This window comes from Ceratina calcarata, unplaced genomic scaffold, assembly GCF_001652005.2.
Source record: "Ceratina calcarata isolate Rehan_Ccalc_2016 unplaced genomic scaffold, ASM165200v1 scaffold135.2, whole genome shotgun sequence".
Taxonomy (NCBI): domain Eukaryota; kingdom Metazoa; phylum Arthropoda; class Insecta; order Hymenoptera; family Apidae; genus Ceratina; species Ceratina calcarata.
The window spans coordinates 84178-104687 of NW_017134583.1; the positions used below are offsets into that span (position 1 = coordinate 84178).

The 20510-nt window shown below is 37.9% G+C and overlaps 2 protein-coding genes across 4 annotated transcripts; both read right to left on the bottom strand.

Annotated features, from left to right (window-relative positions):
- Nucleotides 1-13951: 13951 nt before the first annotated feature.
- Nucleotides 13952-14633, bottom strand: LOC113464903 (uncharacterized). The gene has a single exon (XM_026817527.1). It carries the CDS (start codon nt 14514-14516, stop codon nt 13968-13970), a length of 549 nt encoding a protein of 182 aa, XP_026673328.1. The 5' UTR covers nt 14517-14633; the 3' UTR covers nt 13952-13967.
- A 1605-nt stretch (nt 14634-16238) lies between these two features.
- On the bottom strand, nt 16239-17827 carry LOC113464904 (uncharacterized). 3 transcript variants are annotated; one of them, XM_026817538.1, is made up of 3 exons: nt 17742-17827; nt 16469-16832; nt 16239-16380 (listed from the first exon to the last, which is right to left on the bottom strand). In XM_026817538.1, exons 2-3 carry the CDS (start codon nt 16814-16816, stop codon nt 16342-16344), a joined length of 387 nt encoding a protein of 128 aa, XP_026673339.1. In that variant the 5' UTR covers nt 16817-16832; nt 17742-17827; the 3' UTR covers nt 16239-16341. The 3 variants fall into 3 exon arrangements, with proteins under 3 accessions (XP_026673339.1, XP_026673337.1, XP_026673334.1); XM_026817536.1 differs by having other exon boundaries at nt 17720-17827; XM_026817533.1 differs by having other exon boundaries at nt 17558-17827.
- Nucleotides 17828-20510: the final 2683 nt, after the last annotated feature.

Below are 20510 nucleotides of genomic sequence, written 5' to 3' on the forward strand. Positions count from 1 at the left end.
AAACTAGACAACGGGTATGACGAATGGTTGATAATAACTATTTCCGGTGTCGGTATGCCAGCACTAGCTGCCGGTGCTGCGCTTGGCAGCGTTGTGCCCGGTCTGGGCACTGTGCTAGGCGGAATATTCGGGTGTGTTACAGGCACAATTGCTGGTGGAACGGTGTCTTCGATAGCATGTTAGGGAAATTAACAGTTCGACAAATTAAATTTAACCCTTTCGGTACGGAGGGGCTGGCCGCGGTTATACATTCGTGGGACGAGGAAGTTTTCCAGCCGGGAAAAGCCGGGAATTTTAAACACAGAATAGTAAAGTAATGCGTACTATAGAGAGTAATCATACCCACATACTTTACGTGGGTGCCACTAGGCGGCAGTGGTAGCACCCACATAACTTTCTAAGGATGCCGCCAATTGGCGACGGTAGGACCCAGAAAATGTTTAGTGGATGCCGCCAATTGGCGACGGTAGGACCCAGAGAATGTTTAGTGGATGCCGCCAATGGGCGACGGTAGGACTCAGAGAATATTTAGTGGATGCCGCCAACGGGCGGCAGTAGTACCGAAAGGGTTAAATTACTGTCGCCATCAATGAAGGTCTTATAATTGCCAAAGGTATTTCGCACTAGCTTCAACATGTGGCATGGATCAGGAAATACAACTATTAGTTCCTCAGTAATGAGGTGCTTAAAAGTTGTCTGTAAATAGAGTCTATTATTAAAGTTACAGCCTAATTCCTGCATCATTGCAAAATTAGTCGTAGTGCCATCACAAGTAAGTGATACCACACGCATGCCCACGTCACGCAACAACGAAATGCATTGCAAAACTAAATTCATTTTTTGTTCCGCTGTAACTCCATCGATTAAATAATATGCTAAAGGAATCTTCCATGCGCCATTAATACAAACAAGCATAAATACAAGTGCTTCTCTTGCGATTGTTTCTCCACATATCCATAAAATTTATTACCGTCAAAATCAATGTGCTGTCGGATAGCCATTTCATCGAATACTAATGACCCTAACAACTGATAGTCAACGTTACGTGCTCTTTGTTTAATAGCATTTAGGGCTTCTTTTAATACACCTGGCTTTCCATGAACACTTTGATACCATCGTGAGATGGTTTTAGGATGGGGTAGGGAATCATTAAATTTTTGCCGTGCATATTCGTATGCTCTTGGCGAGTAATAATGTAACGTCAAAGCAAATGCTTTCAACTCGTTACTATACTCTTTGCAACGTATACCCTTACGTTTCTGCAGCTGTCTTTCTAAAATATTGTAATTCGAACCACCGATGTCTTTTAAAATTTCTAATTGTTCTGCTCCTAATATGCACTGATTCTTTAATGATTCCATGTCGGTTAAGGTCACAATTTTTGTTTTCTTCCGCCGGACCTGCTGTTGTAAACGCTTAATTTTTGTTAGATATTGCTGTTTGGTTTCTTGTAAGGTCTTCCGAAGATATTCATTCTCAAGAACATAATTTCTGTTTTTGTTTATATCACGCTTGCTTTTACTACACAATAATGCTCTTTAGGTTGACATACGGTAACTTGAATGACATGTAAATCAGATTGCGCTTGCGCGATATTAACCAATCATGAACGCGTTCCACGAACCACGTCACTATACCTTCCTTCACTGCGGACATCGCTTCCCCCCCCCCCGCAAGCTTATGCTCCATCCCTGTATTCCTATATCCATGAACTGTGCTTATTAAGCTAGTCACGATTGCCAACGTAAAAGGTCAGGGTTCACACTGAACGAAATCTCGAATAACAGTCACACAATTTATACCTATAACCTTGAGATTCACTCTGCCATTAAAAAAATCTTAACCATGGAGAATATACATTATTATACGTATACTCTCAAGGCTCTAAAGCCCAAATCTATTCTCCTCAAAGGCATCAAGGTGGATGACATCAAGAGGAAAATAATGGATCTGCAGTTCCCGAGAGTAAAAATCTTAAATGTTTTCAAATTTGTTTATAAGAAATCACCGGAGTTATTCCACCACTGTCCAATCGTCTAATGATAACCTAACGAAAGACACTTTCAGAGTCAAAACGGTAGCCTGTCAGAGAGCGAAGTGGGATTTTTTTTAGGAAGCCTACCATTTATCAATGTAAAAAATGCCAAAAGGTAGAGCACGTAAAAACTGTTATTTAGTCTATCGTAAATCGGCGTAAAATGCTTACTCACCCACGCCCCAAGAAACAGAATGTGCGTTCAAAGAATTATTAAAATATGCTAACTGTGGTCTAAACGGCCACTCAGTTAACTTCAAAGGCTGCTAAACTTTGCCAAGCAGCATAAGAACAGTCTGCTGTCTAACAAAAGTGCGAAGATTTTTAAGAAATTAAATGCTTCGTCAGCAGCCGTTCGTAAGGGCACGTCGTTTGCACAGGTGCTTACTAGTCAGCAAACGCTCTTTCCGCCCTTCTTGGGGCATAGGCCTTCGGCGAGTGCGGCGCCTTATAAAACCCAGCGGGATGTGATGCAGGAACGACCCTCCGTCCATGATGCCCCTTCCCCTACAGATGAGAAACAGTAGTCCAATTAAAGCGAGATTTAACGAGCCTCATCATGGCTCAGTTTCAATCGATCAATAGGCAAGTAGTTGCTGATTTTGAGAAGATAAAGTTCATCCCCAATTCATTCTGTCATCTCCATAATGAATAACTCACCCCCTACGATCGAATCACTAAGACTAACCGCCATCAATGTAAACTCCATAAGAGTGAATAGTAGGAGAAACGACCTCCTCGAATTTTTGCGGGAGCACAATCATGATGTAATGTTCTTATGTGAAACCAAACTCAACCAGAATCACATGCTCTCGTTTGCTGACTACAAGATCGTTAGAGTAGATCATCTTAATTTAAATCCAAGTAAGTGTCTTACAATTAGGGCCAATATATTGTATACGATCGACACAGCTAATATTCCAACGACTGATAATAGCAAAGTATTAACATTTGCTGATTATACAGCTGTACTAGCTATAAATAATGATCCAGAAGTAGCGATCATGTTACTGCAAGAGCATGTTACAAAAATAGAAAAATGGCTCATAGAGAAAAGAATAAAGGCAAATCACAGTAAATGCCACCATATCACATTCACAACTGGAACTGGGGAACTGCCGCAATAAGTCATACAACAAAACTAGAGATAATGCAATAAAAAATCCTGAGAACAATAGTTAATGCGCCGTGGTACTGCAGAAATGACGACATACGCAAGGATTTAATATCCCGACCATCAAGGAAGAAATGAACAATTATGCAAAAAAGCATAATGAATGAATCAAAGTCCACCCTAACCAGTTAGCTACAGAGTTGCATAAAACTTGAATAACGAGTCGATTAAAAAGGATACATCCTTCGGAGCTAATAAACCAGTAATGAGAACAATCATCCTGCAGAGGCGTTTCAATGAAAACTGTCACCCACGTGCTATGTAACCCGTAATCAATACTAGAATTTACCTAATGTCCAATGACCAATTGTAAAGGCACATATGATTAATAAAAAAAAAAAAAATATTTTTATAAACTGACGATTGTATCCACTTATGTACTAGCGCATGGAATATGTATTAATTAACAGTCTCCTGTTTTGCGCACTGTGCTATAATATTGCTAAAAAACAATTCAACAAAACACATAAACAAAGTAGATATGTAAAGATAGAGCGTATCATCTTTATAAACATTTTTTACATTTTTAATGGAATGATTTTTATAATATGATTGAATAACGATGGCCTGTCTTTTCTCTTACAAAGACTTGAGGAACAAAACTGTTTACTCCTCACTTCGAGAGTGCGACCGAGATTGTAATATGAAATGATGCTTATCTCTTATCATAATAATTATTGAGAGACTCCTTCGATTTCGCCTGCATAGTTAGCCCTTTTCAGAATCATTTCAGTTAACGAAATCGTGCGAGGCAGTTCAATATCTTGTGCGTCAAGAATAAGTGAAATAATAATTAGTAAAATAAGTGAAAGTTGTGAGATGATACAAGAAACTACAGGTGCGTTGTATTATGCAATACATTTGTTAAAATCAGAAAATTACATTACTGATAGTGAAAGCGAAAAGCCGGAGAAAAAATAGCGGAAATTATTATTGAAACATTTGCGGAATATGACATAATACATGAAGAAGAGTTGATAAAGACGGACGAGCTTGTTTCTGTACAATCAGACAAAAATAAGACAGTTTTATCTGGCGATGTGGAAACTTCAGATTCTAGTAAATCTCCATCAACTGAAGTATCTCCGGAGGAAACATCTCGATTCCGCGATAAGGTGCCGTTTGATGTGAAGTGTAAAGTAGTATCATTAGCCGAATTATATCCTAATTGGTCAATTAATAGTTTACGTAGTAAGAAGACGCGAACTTTGATAAATGAACGTCAATTAACAACTTGGAAAAAAACAAGTACTACATAGTAGTACCAAATTCGATAAATATAACAATATAAATTTTTAGGTTCTGCAAAACAGCTAGTAACTACACAAAAGCTACAAGAATGGATTATGACAACTGCATTGCAATATACAAACGCGCGGTTTTCTTTCAAGGCGTCGAAAAGCTGGGTAAAGAGGTTTAAGACAAATTATAAAATAAAACAACAACGTGTACCAGCAAGTGAGACACAGAAACATTTGAAGAAACATTTAAAGCGGCAGATCGATTCCAAAAAGAAACAGCGGGTATCATACAAAATTACGACTTGAATTTCGTTATAAATACAGATCAAACTGGATGTGAATATCGTGTCAATATAAATCGCACCTTATCTTTTAAAGGAGAAAAATTAACGGAAGTGTATGTAAAAGACGTATCAAAGATGACACACCTATATACGGCACAATATGCAGTAACGGCGACAGGAAAATTAATTCCGAAAGTCTTCTTGTGTCCACAGGAAAGAAATAGACAATTTGGACCGAAAGTTAATGAAGAAATCTCTTTATTATGTGAGAAATTTAAAAACGTTTACGTGTGCGCGATAAAATCGGGAAAAATGCAAGAGGATACATACGAATTATTTTTGAACAATATTATAGCACCATATGTAAGCGACAAGAAGTTTTTATTTATTGTAGATTCGTAGAGTGGTCAAACAAACCCAGCAATATATGAGCAAAAATTCATAGACAAAAGTGGACAACAAACATGTTGTCTAAATGTGATACCACCAAAATGTACTCCCATGTCCCAACCATGTAATGTTTACTTTTACAGACAAATGAAAGATTATATTTCTCGTTTCCAAAACTATCATGAACTTTTTGTGACCGGTCTAGAATTTTCTAGCCGATCTGACTGCATTAATCTGCATGCGCTTATACACGATCAGTTATAAGCGCCCGTTTATAAAAATATGATAGAGTAAGCATGGTGGGCGCTAAAATTAATTTCAAATCGAGAAATATTTTGTAATGTTAATCAAGTAGCTTTCCCAGAGAGAACAAAAAGTGAAAAGGGTGTGTGTGAGAAACAAGCATTTGTAGTGTGTTTATGGTGTAAGAACTATTTGTGCTTTGAATGCATTTATGATCTGTATCATCCATCGTCATGCGCATCATTATACGTTGGTGGATAGAATTAAGTTTTAATAATATACATAAGGACAAAGAAGAAAAAAAACTGTACAGTGGAAGATTCGACAACGCGACGTGTTGCGCACGAGCGGAACACTTACGCCACTTCACCAGCCTGACATCAAGGAAAACGGCAGACACTACTATACATAATCCTGGTATGTATATTTAATTATTTATATCTCAGTGTGCCGAAGCCTGATACTCGAAAGTAAAATACATGGCCATGTCCGTCAGTGACCTGCTCCAAACATCACTGCTGCCCAAGTTTTTTATCTTCAAGTACCGGGGTTCGGCACATTGACCCAGTGACGTTCTTCTAGGAGCACGTAAACTTATAGACGAACGATTAAGTTAAACTGTAAATCTCTTCTCATTTTTTATAATATTAGCTACTCTGTAATTTATAAAGTTGTTAGTTATTTCATTGAGTATGTTACATTTATTGAGCGAACGTAACTAACGACTAATTGCTTTGTTTTCTGTAATATTTAAACAATTTTTTAGTTGCTCTGGCATGTAACTTTTGTTTTAATTCTACGTCACGAGCGTGGTATACCGGCACAGCAGTGTCAAATGCAACTGTCGCTCGCCTGTGCGCCCGCTATACGTGCGCTCCGATTGGTCCCGGTTTTTCGTCAATAATTTGACAACCGCCTCGGATAATTTTTTTGCAACTGAAAAAGTTGTTTGAAGTCACCAACGTTAGGTTGGAAAAATGTTATTTTTCCAAAGAGATAATTGAGTACCTAGGCAGGGAAATTAGCGCGTAAGGGGTGAGGCCAGGTCAACGAAAAATAAACGCGGTTAAAGAAACACTGACACCAGGGAATGTAAAGTAGGTACAGCAATTCTTAGATGTGACAAACTATTTTAGGACATTTATTAAGGGTTTTGCGACACACTCATGGAACCCTTAACACGTTTGACTCGCAAAAATGTGCCCTGGAAATGGGGAAAGGACCAATAACATGCCTTGTGTTAGATAAAAGAACGGCTCGTTACACAATCAGTGTCGAGCATTATCAATCCGAATACAGACGCAAGTTCGGTGGGTGATGGAATAATGTTATTGCAACAACAAGAAGATGGAAATATGGCAGCAGTCGCATATTTCAGCAAACAGACGATGGCGGACCAAGGGTGTTATCACGCGTATGAGTTGGAGACAATGGCCGTTGTCTTCGCATTACAGCATTTTAGGGTTTATTTGCTAGGGTTAAAATTTAAGGTGGTAACTGATTGTAACGCGATTAGGACTACCTTTTCAAAGAAGGACTTATTAGGCGCCTAGGTCGATGGTAGCTAAAAGTTCAGGAGTTCACTTTCGAAATCGTGTATCGGCCATGAACACGAATGACGGACATGGACATTCTGAGTCGAAACCCTGAGCCAACTGTCCTTGAAGTCGCGCACATAGATATTACGGAGGCCGAATGAATCGTTGCAGTTCAGATGCAGGATGAGCAATTGGCACGAATCAGGTCAATTTTCATTAATAACGACAAGTCCCCCGAAACGAAACATTATTTCAAAGAGTACGTGTTAAAAAGGGAAAAATTGTATCGGCGGCTATCGGATAACAAAACGGCTTGTATTATTCTAAGAGCAGCAAGGTTGCAAATTTGTAGATTGTGTCACGATGATGCTGGGCACTTAAGTTCGGAGACGTTGCAACGAATTCAACAAAATTATTGGTTCACCGATATGCGACGGTTTGTGAATAAATATGTGAAAGCCTGCTTGAGTTGCGCGTATTATGAACACACGGCAGGAAAGAAGCAATGCAAATTAAATACAATAGGAAAAATACCAATTCCGTTCCATACGGTGCACATAGACCATGTGGGACCATTCGAAACAAGTCGAAAGGGAAATAAATACTTGCTTGTGATGGTTGACGCGTTTACAAAATTTAGAAATGTGGAATCGGTAAAAGATCAGAAGACGCGCCATACCGAGAAGGTACTACTGAACTTCATGTATTTATTCAGGGTACCAACTAGTATTATAAGCGATCGTGGGATGAGTTTTACATCACATAGATTCGCTGTGTTATGCCACATGTACGGCATTAAGAACATGCTCAATGCAGTGGCAACTTCAAGGGCGAACGGACAATGCGAGCGATACAACAAAACTATTGTTGACGCGTTGGCAGCGAGTGCGCTGGTCAAGATGCACAAAATTGGGACACGCAGGTCAAAAAGGTGCAAAGTGCTATCAACACAATGCACAACAAAAGTATAAATACCACACCGATGAAAGCATTAATCGGGTGTGATGTGAAGACAATGGCCGAACGGCCGATATTCGGTGCAGTCAGGGAAAAAATGGATCGATTGGGTCTGAATGCTTTGAGGGGAGAAATCAGCAGACACATTTTCGAGGACTAGAAAGGGCAAGAGGGGCGATATGATCGCACGCGGAAAGAAGATCGCAGGTACACTATGAATTACACTACTGAATTACACACATATGAACTACATATGAATTGGTGTTGGTGCAGATAACTAGTAACCCTGCGACAGGAGGTAGTTGAAAATTGCTACCGAAGTACAAAGGGCTATTCCAAGAACGAATGGTACTGTCGAATGACCGTTATGATGTCGAAGAATTGAGGGAAGGGTCGAAACGACTAAGGACGGTCGTTACGGCCGATGAGATGAAACCCTGGATTGCGATCCAAGGAGAAGGAAGGAGTGATATGAAATAATGTAATAGTATGAACGATGACCAGTAAATACTTGTATGGTATTTCACTTTTAATTGACGATGTTCACAGGCAACTAAAGAAAAGCTCAAAGCTTAGAACTGAGACACGAAAAGAAAGAAGAAATGAGGTGCCAAGGAGACGTTTGCTCGATGACCAGGCAAATCCTAGGACAGAAACAAGGACCATGTAGTTCAAGAAAAATAAATCTGAAATCGACATTTTTAGTTGAGTGGCTGAACTTCTGATATATGCTATGTTTGGCCCTTAGAAACAAATGTGCGAAGCCAAAAGGTTTTGCATTAGGGGGTCGTGTCGGAAACCATCCCTCGGGGATGGTTTTTGTTCATAAGTCGAAAACGGCTTTTAGTTATCGAAAAAAGTTTCAAACAAAAGTTGTACAGTGCGAAATTTTATATAAGGATGACCCACAACATTTTCCCCTTTGATGAAATTTAATCCTTTTAGAGAGGTTCAACGCTTGAAAGTGGAAATTTCGAGTCTATGCCATACGTAGATATATATATACACTTTTAAATAATTAAACTCAGTACACGAAAAAAATTAATATTGGAGCATGATTCTTTTTGTTAAGTCCACCTGTCCCAATTACGAATATCAATTTTTTATTTAAAATTAAGTAATATTTATATTAAAATAAAAAATTGATGTTTAATTATTTAAAAAGTTTATACAAAATGTATTCAAGTATGCTTCAGTTACCGTCAAACCATTAAGGACCGCGAATATTTAAAGAAGAAATAAGGGCTTGACTATGGATTCGAATCACTGTTAAAAAAGAGTAGTGTTAGTGCCACCAGCTACTTACTTACTCGACCCAACAAACCGACGATTTAACAACGTCGAAGCTGCAACAGAACATAACAGCCACACATCCAATTAAATCCATTTAACTTCATTTTTTCAATTGGTACTTAATGTTGTTGTATAGAAAAGTATTAAACAAAAAGAAATACGACTACTGAGGAAAGGAAATGTAAAAGTTCGAATCATAAGGTACTTCATAGCGCGAAAAAATCGGTTTTCGATTTTTTTAGTTATAGCGCATCTCACCGAAAAATCTAAGAAAACATTGGGTGTAATAGTTGGGTTGAGGCACGTCTACCATAAAAATATAAATGATGTCGCTATTTATATGAAATCAGCATTTCTTTATGCATTTTTATTTTTCCCGATCAAACTATGCAACGAAAAAATGTGAAAAAGTCTCTAATATCGAGTATCGCCAAACATGTGAGAATTTTGTTAGACTTTGTGCTAAACGTTTAATAAGAGAAATATGGCAAAAACGATAAAACTGATTAACCCTCATAGTTACCCTCCGAATTGAGATAGAGGGTTGAAAATTGAAAACGTTTGCTTTGGATTTTCTATCGAATGACTCATTGCAAGTTGAATTTTGTTCAAGGGCACATTTTACCATCTTATCCGGCTAGACTTCTCTTTATTTCTTCATTGTTATTGCAATCTGCAACCTAAAACACATTTTTCATAACTCGAGGCCAAAAAAGACCATTTTCGACGCTTATAAAGTGGACCGAAAATAGAGTTTTCCCGCCCTAGGGCGGTAAAATTGAGCTTACGCCCTAGGGTGGTAAAATACAATTTGATTTCTAACCCTCTGACGAACATATGCTATACATATCAATGTACATATATGCTGTATATGTCTATTACATATATGCTACATATATCTACATATATCTATGAATATGCTATATATATTTACCTATTTATATACACATGTATATACCTATATATACATATATATATACTTATATATGTACATATACATACATATATATATATATACTTATATATACATATACATACATATATATATACCTATATATACATATATATGCATACTTATACAGGGTGTCCCAGAACTAGTGTTAGGCCTTGAAATGGGGTGGAGCCATGGTGATTTTAAACAACTTTTTCCTTTGCNAGTGTAAAAGTGACAATTTTTGTTTTGTGAAAATTTGCCAGTGGGAAAGTGACAATGATCATGATGATAAGGAAAAAACCATCGGGTGCAGGTCACTGACTTACTCCAAGCATCAGCTGCTGCGAGCCATGTGTGCTATCTTCGAGTGCCGAAGGTCGACCCATTGACGTTCTTCTACGAGCAGTTGCACTGACCAACGAAGAAGTAAGTTCAACTCTGATTTTTTTCGCATTTTTCATAATTTTACGTACTCTGTAATTTGTAAATTTCTTAGTTATTTCATTCAGTATGTTACATTCGTTCAGCGAACGTAATTAACCACTAATCTCTTTCTTTTCTTTCACATTTAATCAATTTGTTAATTCATTTTTGCATGTAACATTTCTTTCATCTTGTGCTCCCGTCACGAGCGCGACGTACGGGCGCGACAACGCACGAGGCGGTTATCTCGCTCCTGCCCGCCTTGTATACTCGCGCTCTGATTCGTCGAGAGTTTTTGTTAATAACTCGACTACCACGCGTCGGAAGACTTTTTTGCAAAGGAAAAAGTTTTTTAAAATTACCATGGCTCCTCCCCATTTCAAGGCCTAACACTAGTTCTGAGACACTCTGTATATCTATGTTCGTAATGTACATCTCGCTATCAGCGCCGATCGCCGTTAATACCTAATTACCGCGCCCTATTCGAAATCGTACTTATCTTACTTTAATGTACATATAACATCCAGATTCGTTCGACTCACGCAATCAGCACCAAAATTTTCAACCTTCTTTCCGATGATGCCCGAAGCCGGGCGAGTTTAAAATTCGTCTCGTAAAATGTTCTCGACAATAATCGTACTACTACACACACACATTAATAGCGTAGGCGTATTTCACATTACGCTCCTGCGGGAACCGTGCGTTCTTCTGTTATCTTTCCAACAATAACTTCTTAGCCGTTATCTTGTGGCAAGTGCGTCGCGTAAAGGATTAACAAGCTTAAGAATTTCATTGCGTCATTCTGCGCTTAGTGCTTTAATGTGGATTGTGACTGTGTGTTTCGTGTCTCGTGGACACTACGGACGGGATAATTTCGGTGCATGTGTACTCGTATGAATATTTCATTTCGGTGCGTAGAAAAAGCCATTCACCCTCTTGACTCGAAAATCCCATAGAGCGAGTTTCGATGTGCTCTTGCGGATTGAGCGAGCGATTAGGTTGAATGTCAGAATACATTGTTTTAAAATAATTTCCCATCTCTAGCACCCGAGGTAAACCCATAAATTTCTTATGGGTACGATCCTACTTACGGTTATCAACATGCATCGATCGGTGGTGATCAGCTGAGCGTATGCTGAAAACGTCTGTCGATGTAAGTCGTATTGTCAATTTTAGGGACAATAACATTGAATTTTTAAATGTTAATAACCAATTAACGAAGCCCCTCTTTATTTTCGTCTTATTTTCGACCATAAAACACGTCCTTAAAATATTGCCCACTAGTAGGTTTACATTACATGTATACGTAAAAAACATGAGTGACCTTGAAAAAACCATTAAAAAGTTACAATTTATAAAAACAATTATTGCATGTGATTCACCTCTTAAAACCATATAGCTTACGTCAGAAACATTTTTTGTATGTTTAGAGATAGAGAAGATATTTAGATGGCTTGTTTTAAACGAAAGATCCTACATAAATATTTGGCAAACGCTTCCTGCGATGGTTGAAGAATTTAGAAACTATACCAGAGCATGCCAAATGTGGCGTACACGTAATGAAAGACATGCGAGATAAGATCCTAATCGACGGCAATTCCAATAATTAGACCAACGTTTTGGAGATGGAGATTCACTAATGAATTCCATTAATAATTATAGGAGAACTGGTCGACCGTGTGTACATTGGCGTGTGGAAGATCAACTCATTACACTTGCACAATCATATCTGTTTGAAGATTGGAATGGTGCAGGGCTTAAGAGCATTGCTCGGCCTGCAGTTATTAACTTAATCCGTGTTTCGAGAATTCGATTACGAATTGTCGGAAATATAAACACACTTCAACGGAATACAGACGGTTTCCGGGTATAAGAAATAGTATAACATTTCTTATGCTCAGCGCCGCGATGTAAACACCGCTCCACTCGGTAAACGTCAGGCCTCCTAACGGCGAGTTAACGAGATTTTTCGAATACGAATTCTCGAAACAAGATGTTTCTCTTTCGGAAACACCGTAATTAGAAAGAGATCGAATGTATTCGATTTCTACGCCGCATCGCGGCGAAAGAGTCTTCGTGGTAAGGAGACGCGAAGGCCCTCGTCATTCTGTTTTCGACTTTAAAGACGCTCGGTTTACAGATTATTTCGGCAAGAACGATTATCATTCGACCGGTCCTGATCTATTACGAGTGCATTCTAATTCGTAATTTGAGAAAGTAGGTTCCTGACGTTCGCACTGATTATCAGTGTCGAAACAAGGACACGTCTATTTTATACGTGTCCGAGTCTCGGACGTTCCCGTGACCCTTATAGCTCTTGTACGTAGCTCACCGGTTATATTATTCCGGTAGGGTTCTTCAGGATATGATCCGGAGTATTTCTGCATCGGGCCTGATCATAGTTTGGCGGTCAGATAGCCCTCCCGGTCAGAAGCTCCTTGACGAAGTCCGAAGTATTCTGTAAAGGGGACTGATCATAGTTTGGCGCCTTGCAGAAAACGATCGTAGGTTGCTTCGGCGCACCGAACCAGTGCAACATCAAGTCCTCCTCACTTGATTAATCGTGAGTTGAGTTGACCCCGAGACGAGAAATTATTCTCGTCTCCACCATACAGTCCACTCTCTATTAACAACACGCAAAGGACCTAGCTGGATAAGGGGGTCAAATGTGCCCTTGAGCCGAATGAAGCGCCGTTTGCGCCATTCGATAGCATATCAAAAAAGAAACATTTACTCCAATTTTTAGCAATATATCTCAACCAGGGGGGGAGTAATCGAGAAAATTCGAAAAATCAGTTTTTTGAGGTTTTTCCTTATTTAACGCCTTGCGAAAAATCTGAAAAAATTCTGACATGTTCGTAGTGTAGTTGGACAAGTCTGAGAATTTTTTCAGATTTTTCCCTTGCAAAATGTAGCCGTGAAAAATAAAAAAGTGCTAAAAATGCCAGCCCTTTGTATTAAGAACATCTTTTGAAATAAGACTTGTTCTAAATCGAAAAGGAATCCATAAAATTTGATTGAAAACCTTAAACATTAAGACAGTTCGAAGGAAACAATCAATATTCACGAAGCAGTGCAAAATGTCGAGTTTACGTGTATAAAGGGTAACGTGGTATCTGTGGGGAGAGCTTCTGATATTGTTGAAATAAATAAGCCACGTGTTCTTTTCGATCGTTTATTTCACCTCACTTTTACGAATCGTTCTTTTCTGTATGAAACCACGAGGCGTTCGGAGGTAACACTTTGTGCTAAGTATTTTTCCGTTACAGTGTAGAAAAAGGGGAGGTAAACTTAAAAACTAATCTTACCAACTAAGTAACAACACAACTTACTAGCTAACTAAACCTAACGTGTCGCGGACCCGTCTAGGGACCTTTTCGCCACACTACTCCCCCCTGAGAGAGTTCAAATTTTGAACTCGCGAAATCCGCCAAATATACATCGAAGATATAAATCTACCTGAACGTAACTTTGCCTCGCGTGTACGTTCTGGGAGCGACTGCTGGTTCATCCGTTCTCTCCGCTTCGTAAAAAGCGGGTTTTAATCGCTCCGTTGAAACGTTAACAGTTCTACCATTATAATTAATTTTGAAAACGTGGTCAGTTACTCGTTCTAAAATTTCGAACGGGCCTTCGTAAGGTGCTTCAAGTGGTCTTTTAACCGCGTCGACTCGAATGAACACATGCGAACATGTATACAAATCTTTATGTATAAACGATCTTCTTTTAGAATGATTCGCTGCTGGCCTAGGTTTTACAGCTCTAATATACTGTCTGAATTTTTCCAGGAAGATCTGTGGATTTTCGCTTTCCTCTTCGCAGACGAAAAATTCTCCAGGTAGCCTCAACGGGGTACCATAAACCATTTCGGCTGCGGAAGCTTGAATGTCATCCTTAAAGCTGGTTCGGAGTCCCAGCAGAACCGTAGGCAGGATCTCTACCCAGTCCTTAGTTTGGTGACACATGATAGCTGCTTTTAACGATCTATGCCATCTTTCTATCATTCCGTTCGCTTGCGGATGATATGCAGTTGTTCGGATTCTATTACACCCGACCAATTTCGTTAAAGCTTCGAACAAATTAGATTCAAATTGAGATCCTTGATCCGTAGTAATTGACACTGGGGCTCCGAANGGTTGAGATATAGGGCTAAAAATTGGAGTGAATGTTTCTTTTTTGATATGCTATCGAATGGCGTGAACGGCGCTTCATTCGGCTCAAGGGCACATTTGACCCCCTTATCCAGATAGGCCCTTTAATCTTTAAATTCCAAATTGGAATTTATTTCTACTTATTAAAAAACCTGTCTCCAAATACTCCTCCTCGAAATTCCGGACCCCGTTAGGTAATAATCTAACAATATCCAATAATTAGTTTACGTTACATTGTTTGTCGTGTCAATATCTTAGATGTGACAATACATCGTATTATTCGTGAAAAGGGTCTCTAATCCTTTCATATTCAGAAGGTTCAAGCTCTTCAAAATATTGACTATGATGTTCGGAAACGTTTCACTGAAGTAATGCGTCGGAAGTCACATAAAAATCAGAATTTTTTGAAAAATACTCTTTTCACAGATGACAGAAGTTTCTCTAATCACGATTTACAAAACAGGCAAAATGTTAGAATTTGGAAGTATCGATACCATAATACAACATTTCAATCGAGAGTGCTTTTCAGTTAATGTGTGGACAGCCATTCTAGGAAAGAGAATTATTGGCCCTATTTATCTTCCAAATTGTTTAACGAGTGAAAGTTACCTTACGTTTTTACGTTCATTATTATTGATTGAATTGCGTTTTATCATACCGTGCGAGAGGCATCCATATATTTATTTTATGCACGAAGGAGCACTAGCGCGCTTTAGTCGATCCGACCGGTTCGAAACTTTTTAAATTGAATGTTTATGGGTCAAAGTAGACTGGTCGAAGACCTGCACCAATCATATAGCCTCCGCGATCGCCTGATTTCAATCCATTAGATTTTTTCTTACGGAGAGAGATAAAGGAACTGATATATAGATCGGAAAACGAAATAATTGTGGAAGAATTGAAAATTCGAATAGAGTATATCTCCCAGCATTTACGACATATACCAAGTTTACATTAGCGAATTATAAACAATATTAAAAATAGATTAGACATTTTTGATTATGATCAATTATGTTCGACTTGGAAAATATGCCAAAGCACACAGTGCTGATAGACAACAGCACTATCAATACTATAAACAACAATACTATCTTGTATCACATCTACTATCAATTCTTACTTTATTGTAGAAATGTAAACCATTTTAGAGAAAATAAGTAGTACTAATAATGAAAATCTGCTGTTATTTTTTATGAGAATGGTTAATTCGTGGCTCCTTCGACCCACATGACTTCTTATCCCCATGACGTAGAATAAAATGCAATAAAAAATTGTTAACCTTGAAATGTCAAGTATAATTTGTTAAAAGAAGAATAAAAGCATTATTAACATCATTTAGGTTAAATTTCACTTATTGTTTGCTAATTTGCATTGATTACATATTTTCTTTTAACCTGAATCGATAAATATGATATATTTTTGTAAAAACGAGTTAAACTCGGTATTTGGTGTACACACAAACACACACACACACACACAGAGATAGATAAAGATGATAAAAGATGATATATGAAAGATTAAAAAATATTATCAGTATTAAAATTTTTTTAAATAATAAATTAGCCACATCAATGGCCCAACACTTGCAAATAACATATTTAATTCACTTTTTATAATTTAGAAAAAATTTTGAAACATTAGACACTTTTGTGTTGGGAATTTCTGAGTTTTTGCGTACTTAAACATATCTTTGTGCATTGGTACTCCTTGCAGCAAACTGCAAATATTATGCAAAAAGTATATTAAACTATGAATAATCATAAAAATAGAACTACGTATCTCTAGAAATGTAATAATATATTTACCTGTGTAATATTATTATCATCATTAGGAAACACTCTAGCCATGCTCTTTGTCTTGCTACACCGTTTTAACGTTATGGAAACATTATTATTAACATCATCGTTGAAAATCTGGAATCCTGTTCCTTTGATCGTGCTGCCAGCAATCGCACGACTGCTATCAGTTACTTCAACATTTAAATTTCCATCCAAGGATGAGCAGGCGCTTTTCCAACATGATTTATTGCTAAGCTTGCTTGTAACATTTAATTTTTTACTTCTTGTAGAGGAATGAATGTTTTCCTTTCCACTTGGCAATGAAATCTTTTCGTGCACATTTCTCGAATTAAAGGATGCTGTATTTTGCGTCATTACAATTTTTTTATCCCTAATGATGCAAGAATAATATAAAAAATACGACTTAGAAAAATATATGTTTATACAGCAGCATGCTAAGTTAAGGAAATATCAAATTTCGCCAAAAATGTTCATCTCTGCCCTGGAACTACGTAAGAATTCATTTTAAATAGCAAAGCTTCTTTTTCATATTTATATTTTATTTTCCTGACAATGCTTCTGAACTCGGATGCGAGGCAACTAAACTTTGTGCATAATTTTTGAAACTCACGTTTCTTAGTTGAAGATGTAATTCTATATATTTTGAGAGGAACTGTCTTCAAAAAAAAAAGTGTACTGTGCATTTTGAATTTAATGATTAAAAGTCTGCGGACATTATGCAAAATACATCTAGGGTACCAGATAAAAAATGCGTTTTACATGAAAATTTCTTTTATCATGTAAGCATTGTAATATGCAATCAACTATCGATATGTCCTATATTTTTATGCAATAGATATAGTGTTTTATGTTTTCTACATATTTAATTTTCTATTGAAATATATTCTAAGGCAAGACACATTTTAAAGATCTTCCTACTAGTTATTTTTTATACATTAGGATAATAATAAAAAGTAAACGTGATAATAATAAAAGAAGAGATCAGAATTCTAACAAAACGAACACAATGTAACTGTTATATAATGTAAGTGCCCAAGGAATAAAATTTTCTTTTCGTGAATGTTTCTACAAATAGTGAGTGTTATGTAATCATACCATCCCTTCCAATTTTGATCTATTGGTATGAAAAGCGACATTTAACAAAAATATGTTATTCAGCAAGTTATTAGTTCACTTAAGAATTAAAAACCATAACCTTTAAGTAATACATAACTGTATGAATCTATCACTAAAGGTATAACGAATATTAATAATTACAGTGTTCAACGCAGTACATTACCGAAGTACTGTATTTAAAATTTCGATGTGTTTAATGCAATATTACTTCGTAATTGTCCTTCTATGTACGTACATCAGCCACAACGTGCCAACATTTAATACTCACAGAGAGAAACTGAGAGTGCTCATGCCTTTGTTCTCTCGTAAGACCGCTTCGAAAGTGCTGCACCTTGCGGCCAACTGGGGAAGATGGTCCACCTTTAGCATGTAGCAGAACCTTTAGGAGAAATCTACCCTGTTCGGTTCCACCGTAGCAGAGATAAGAACCTCCAGGTCCACCGTAGCATATACACATTATAGGCAGTACCAGGCAGTATGAAGATGGGATATAGGAATATATATATATGTCGAATGGGAATGGGAATCGTTCGCTCGAGTGATAGCCGCGGTAGCTTGGACGGACGAGCAAGTTAATTATGTCAAGTCGGGAGATGTTTCTACTAATTTAACAATATGTAACTTGATTATATAAAAATACAAATTTTACTCGCAGAACCGCAGGTCAGGAAGTACACAGGGTAATGAAATTAAACGCAAGACAGATTTAATATGAAATTCGACATTTATTCAATAATTTTTTATTATAAACATCGGTCCGCGGCCGCGTCTTAAATCGACACTTTTAGCCGAGTGGATGAAATTTGTGTGCGTGCTGATGCGTCAGTGAAGCGAATTTTAAATTCGGCCGTCTTCGGACATCTTCGGAAAGAAGGTCGGAAACTTCGGTGCTGATTGCGTGAATCGAGCGCATCTGAAAATCACGGTCTCCTCTCCTCGAGGTTCGAAGTCTTCCAGGCTCGGCTCGGAGCCTTCGAAGCTCCGTGTGTTCGAAACCCAGGCACTTCACTTTTTTTTGTTTATTCGACAATTTACATAGTCGATGTATGCANTGCATACATCGACTATGTAAATTGTCGAATAAACAAAAAAAAGTGAAGTGCCTGGGTTTCGAACACACGGAGCTTCGAAGGCTCCGAGCCGAGCCTGGAAGACTTCGAACCTCGAGGAGAGGAGACCGTGATTTTCAGATGCGCTCGATTCACGCAATCAGCACCGAAGTTTCCGACCTTCTTTCCGAAGATGTCCGAAGACGGCCGAATTTAAAATTCGCTTCACTGACGCATCAGCACGCACACAAATTTCATCCACTCGGCTAAAAGTGTCGATTTAAGACGCGGCCGCGGACCGATGTTTATAATAAAAAATTATTGAATAAATGTCGAATTTCATATTAAATCTGTCTTGCGTTTAATTTCATTACCCTGTGTACTTCCTGACCTGCGGTTCTGCGAGTAAAATTTGTATTTTTATATAATCAAGTTACATATTGTTAAATTAGTAGAAACATCTCCCGACTTGACATAATTAACATATATGGGAAAATGGATTTGCACGACTTTCAAAATGAACGGTCCATCTGTATTTCAGCGAACTTGCTCGTCCGTCAAAGCTATTGCGGCTATCACTCGAGCGAACGATTCCCATTCGACATATATATATATTCCTATATCCCATCTTCATACTGCCTGGTACTGCCTATAATGTGTATATGCTACGGTGGACCTGGCCCTGATTCTGGCCTGTGCTACGGTGGAACCGAACAGGGTAGATTTCTCCTACAAAGGTTCTGCTACATGCTAAAGGTGGACCATCTTCCCCAGTTGGCCGCAAGGTGCAGCACTAGTATGGGAGACGCCAAAACGGCTCCATGAGCACTCTCAGTTTCTCTCTGATACTCATGATCAGTGGTCAGTCAGACATGAATAGGATAGTGTTGGAAACCAGAGATGAGGAAGGACATGACTGTTTTATCCGAGCCGATTTTTGACTGTTATAAGCTACCGCCTCTAACGGCGAACGTCCGTACGCCGGTATAGGCCGGTATTCACAGTCTGTGCTCGGGTGTACTTCCGAAAAGCCCCGTTCTCCGAATTGGCTGAAACTTTTAAAATAAGTTCTTTTTTTATAAGAATCATGATTGCAAAAGGAATTTTTGGCGGTTCGAAAAAAAATTTTCTTACTATTTACGTGCCATTGTCTATGTTACCGACGTAGTCACAACCGCGGGAACATGGAATGCAGCTTTGAAAGCAAGTTGAAGAATCTGCTATTTTCAATTGTTTTTCATGATTTTCATTTGTTTCAATCGCGGTTGTTGAGAGTCCAACGTAAAACATGGATCAGTCACGTGGATCACATTGTCATTGGTGTTTTATTTGCACTTAAATCGTCAGGAATCGTATAAATTAATAAGAGAATGAACGAGCCTGATAACGATATTGAATGGTTAAAAGAAATGGAGTTAATTCCAAGAGAAGGATGGTGTGGAAAGCATAAGAAGTGTATGATGTATCTTGAAAGCAGAGGATCCTTGGGCTATTTCCGATATTTCAAATTAAAGAAGTATGACCATTGTATTTCAACCGCAAATGATACATGGTAAATATTACTTTTAGTATCTACCTAATGTGAATCTTTCTATGTACTACGCCATCACCATAAATGTACTTGCATTCAATATTTTCGAAACGCATCCTCGTGAAGTGGTCGCTAAGAATTCTTTGGGAGTTATAATTTTAGTATGAAGGGAAAAAATGTGTCTCAATCTGGAGACTCTAATAAAAAATTCTAAATTTTGTGTAAAAATTTCAATTGGTTCGAAAATTGCCATTTAAGATACGAAAGTTGCATTATAATAACTTATATCTTTACACGGAAATTTTCATATGAGCAAACGCAGCAGGAATGCAGCATTATTGACAATGAAACA

What these genes read in the sequence shown, in the direction of transcription:
- LOC113464904 (XM_026817533.1), bottom strand. Translation starts at nt 17,598, where the DNA reads ATGTCGCTTTTCATACCAATAGATCAAAATTGGAAGGGATG. An exon ending in GATCAAAATTGGAAGGGATG is followed by an intron (nt 16,833 to 17,557) that starts GTATGATTACAT and finishes TTGCATCATTAG; the next exon opens with GGATAAAAAAATTGTAATGA. An exon ending in ATGATAATAATATTACACAG is followed by an intron (nt 16,381 to 16,468) that starts GTAAATATATTA and finishes TAATATTTGCAG; the next exon opens with TTTGCTGCAAGGAGTACCAA.
- LOC113464903 (XM_026817527.1), bottom strand. Translation starts at nt 14,516, where the DNA reads ATGATAGAAAGATGGCATAGATCGTTAAAAGCAGCTATCATGTGTCAC.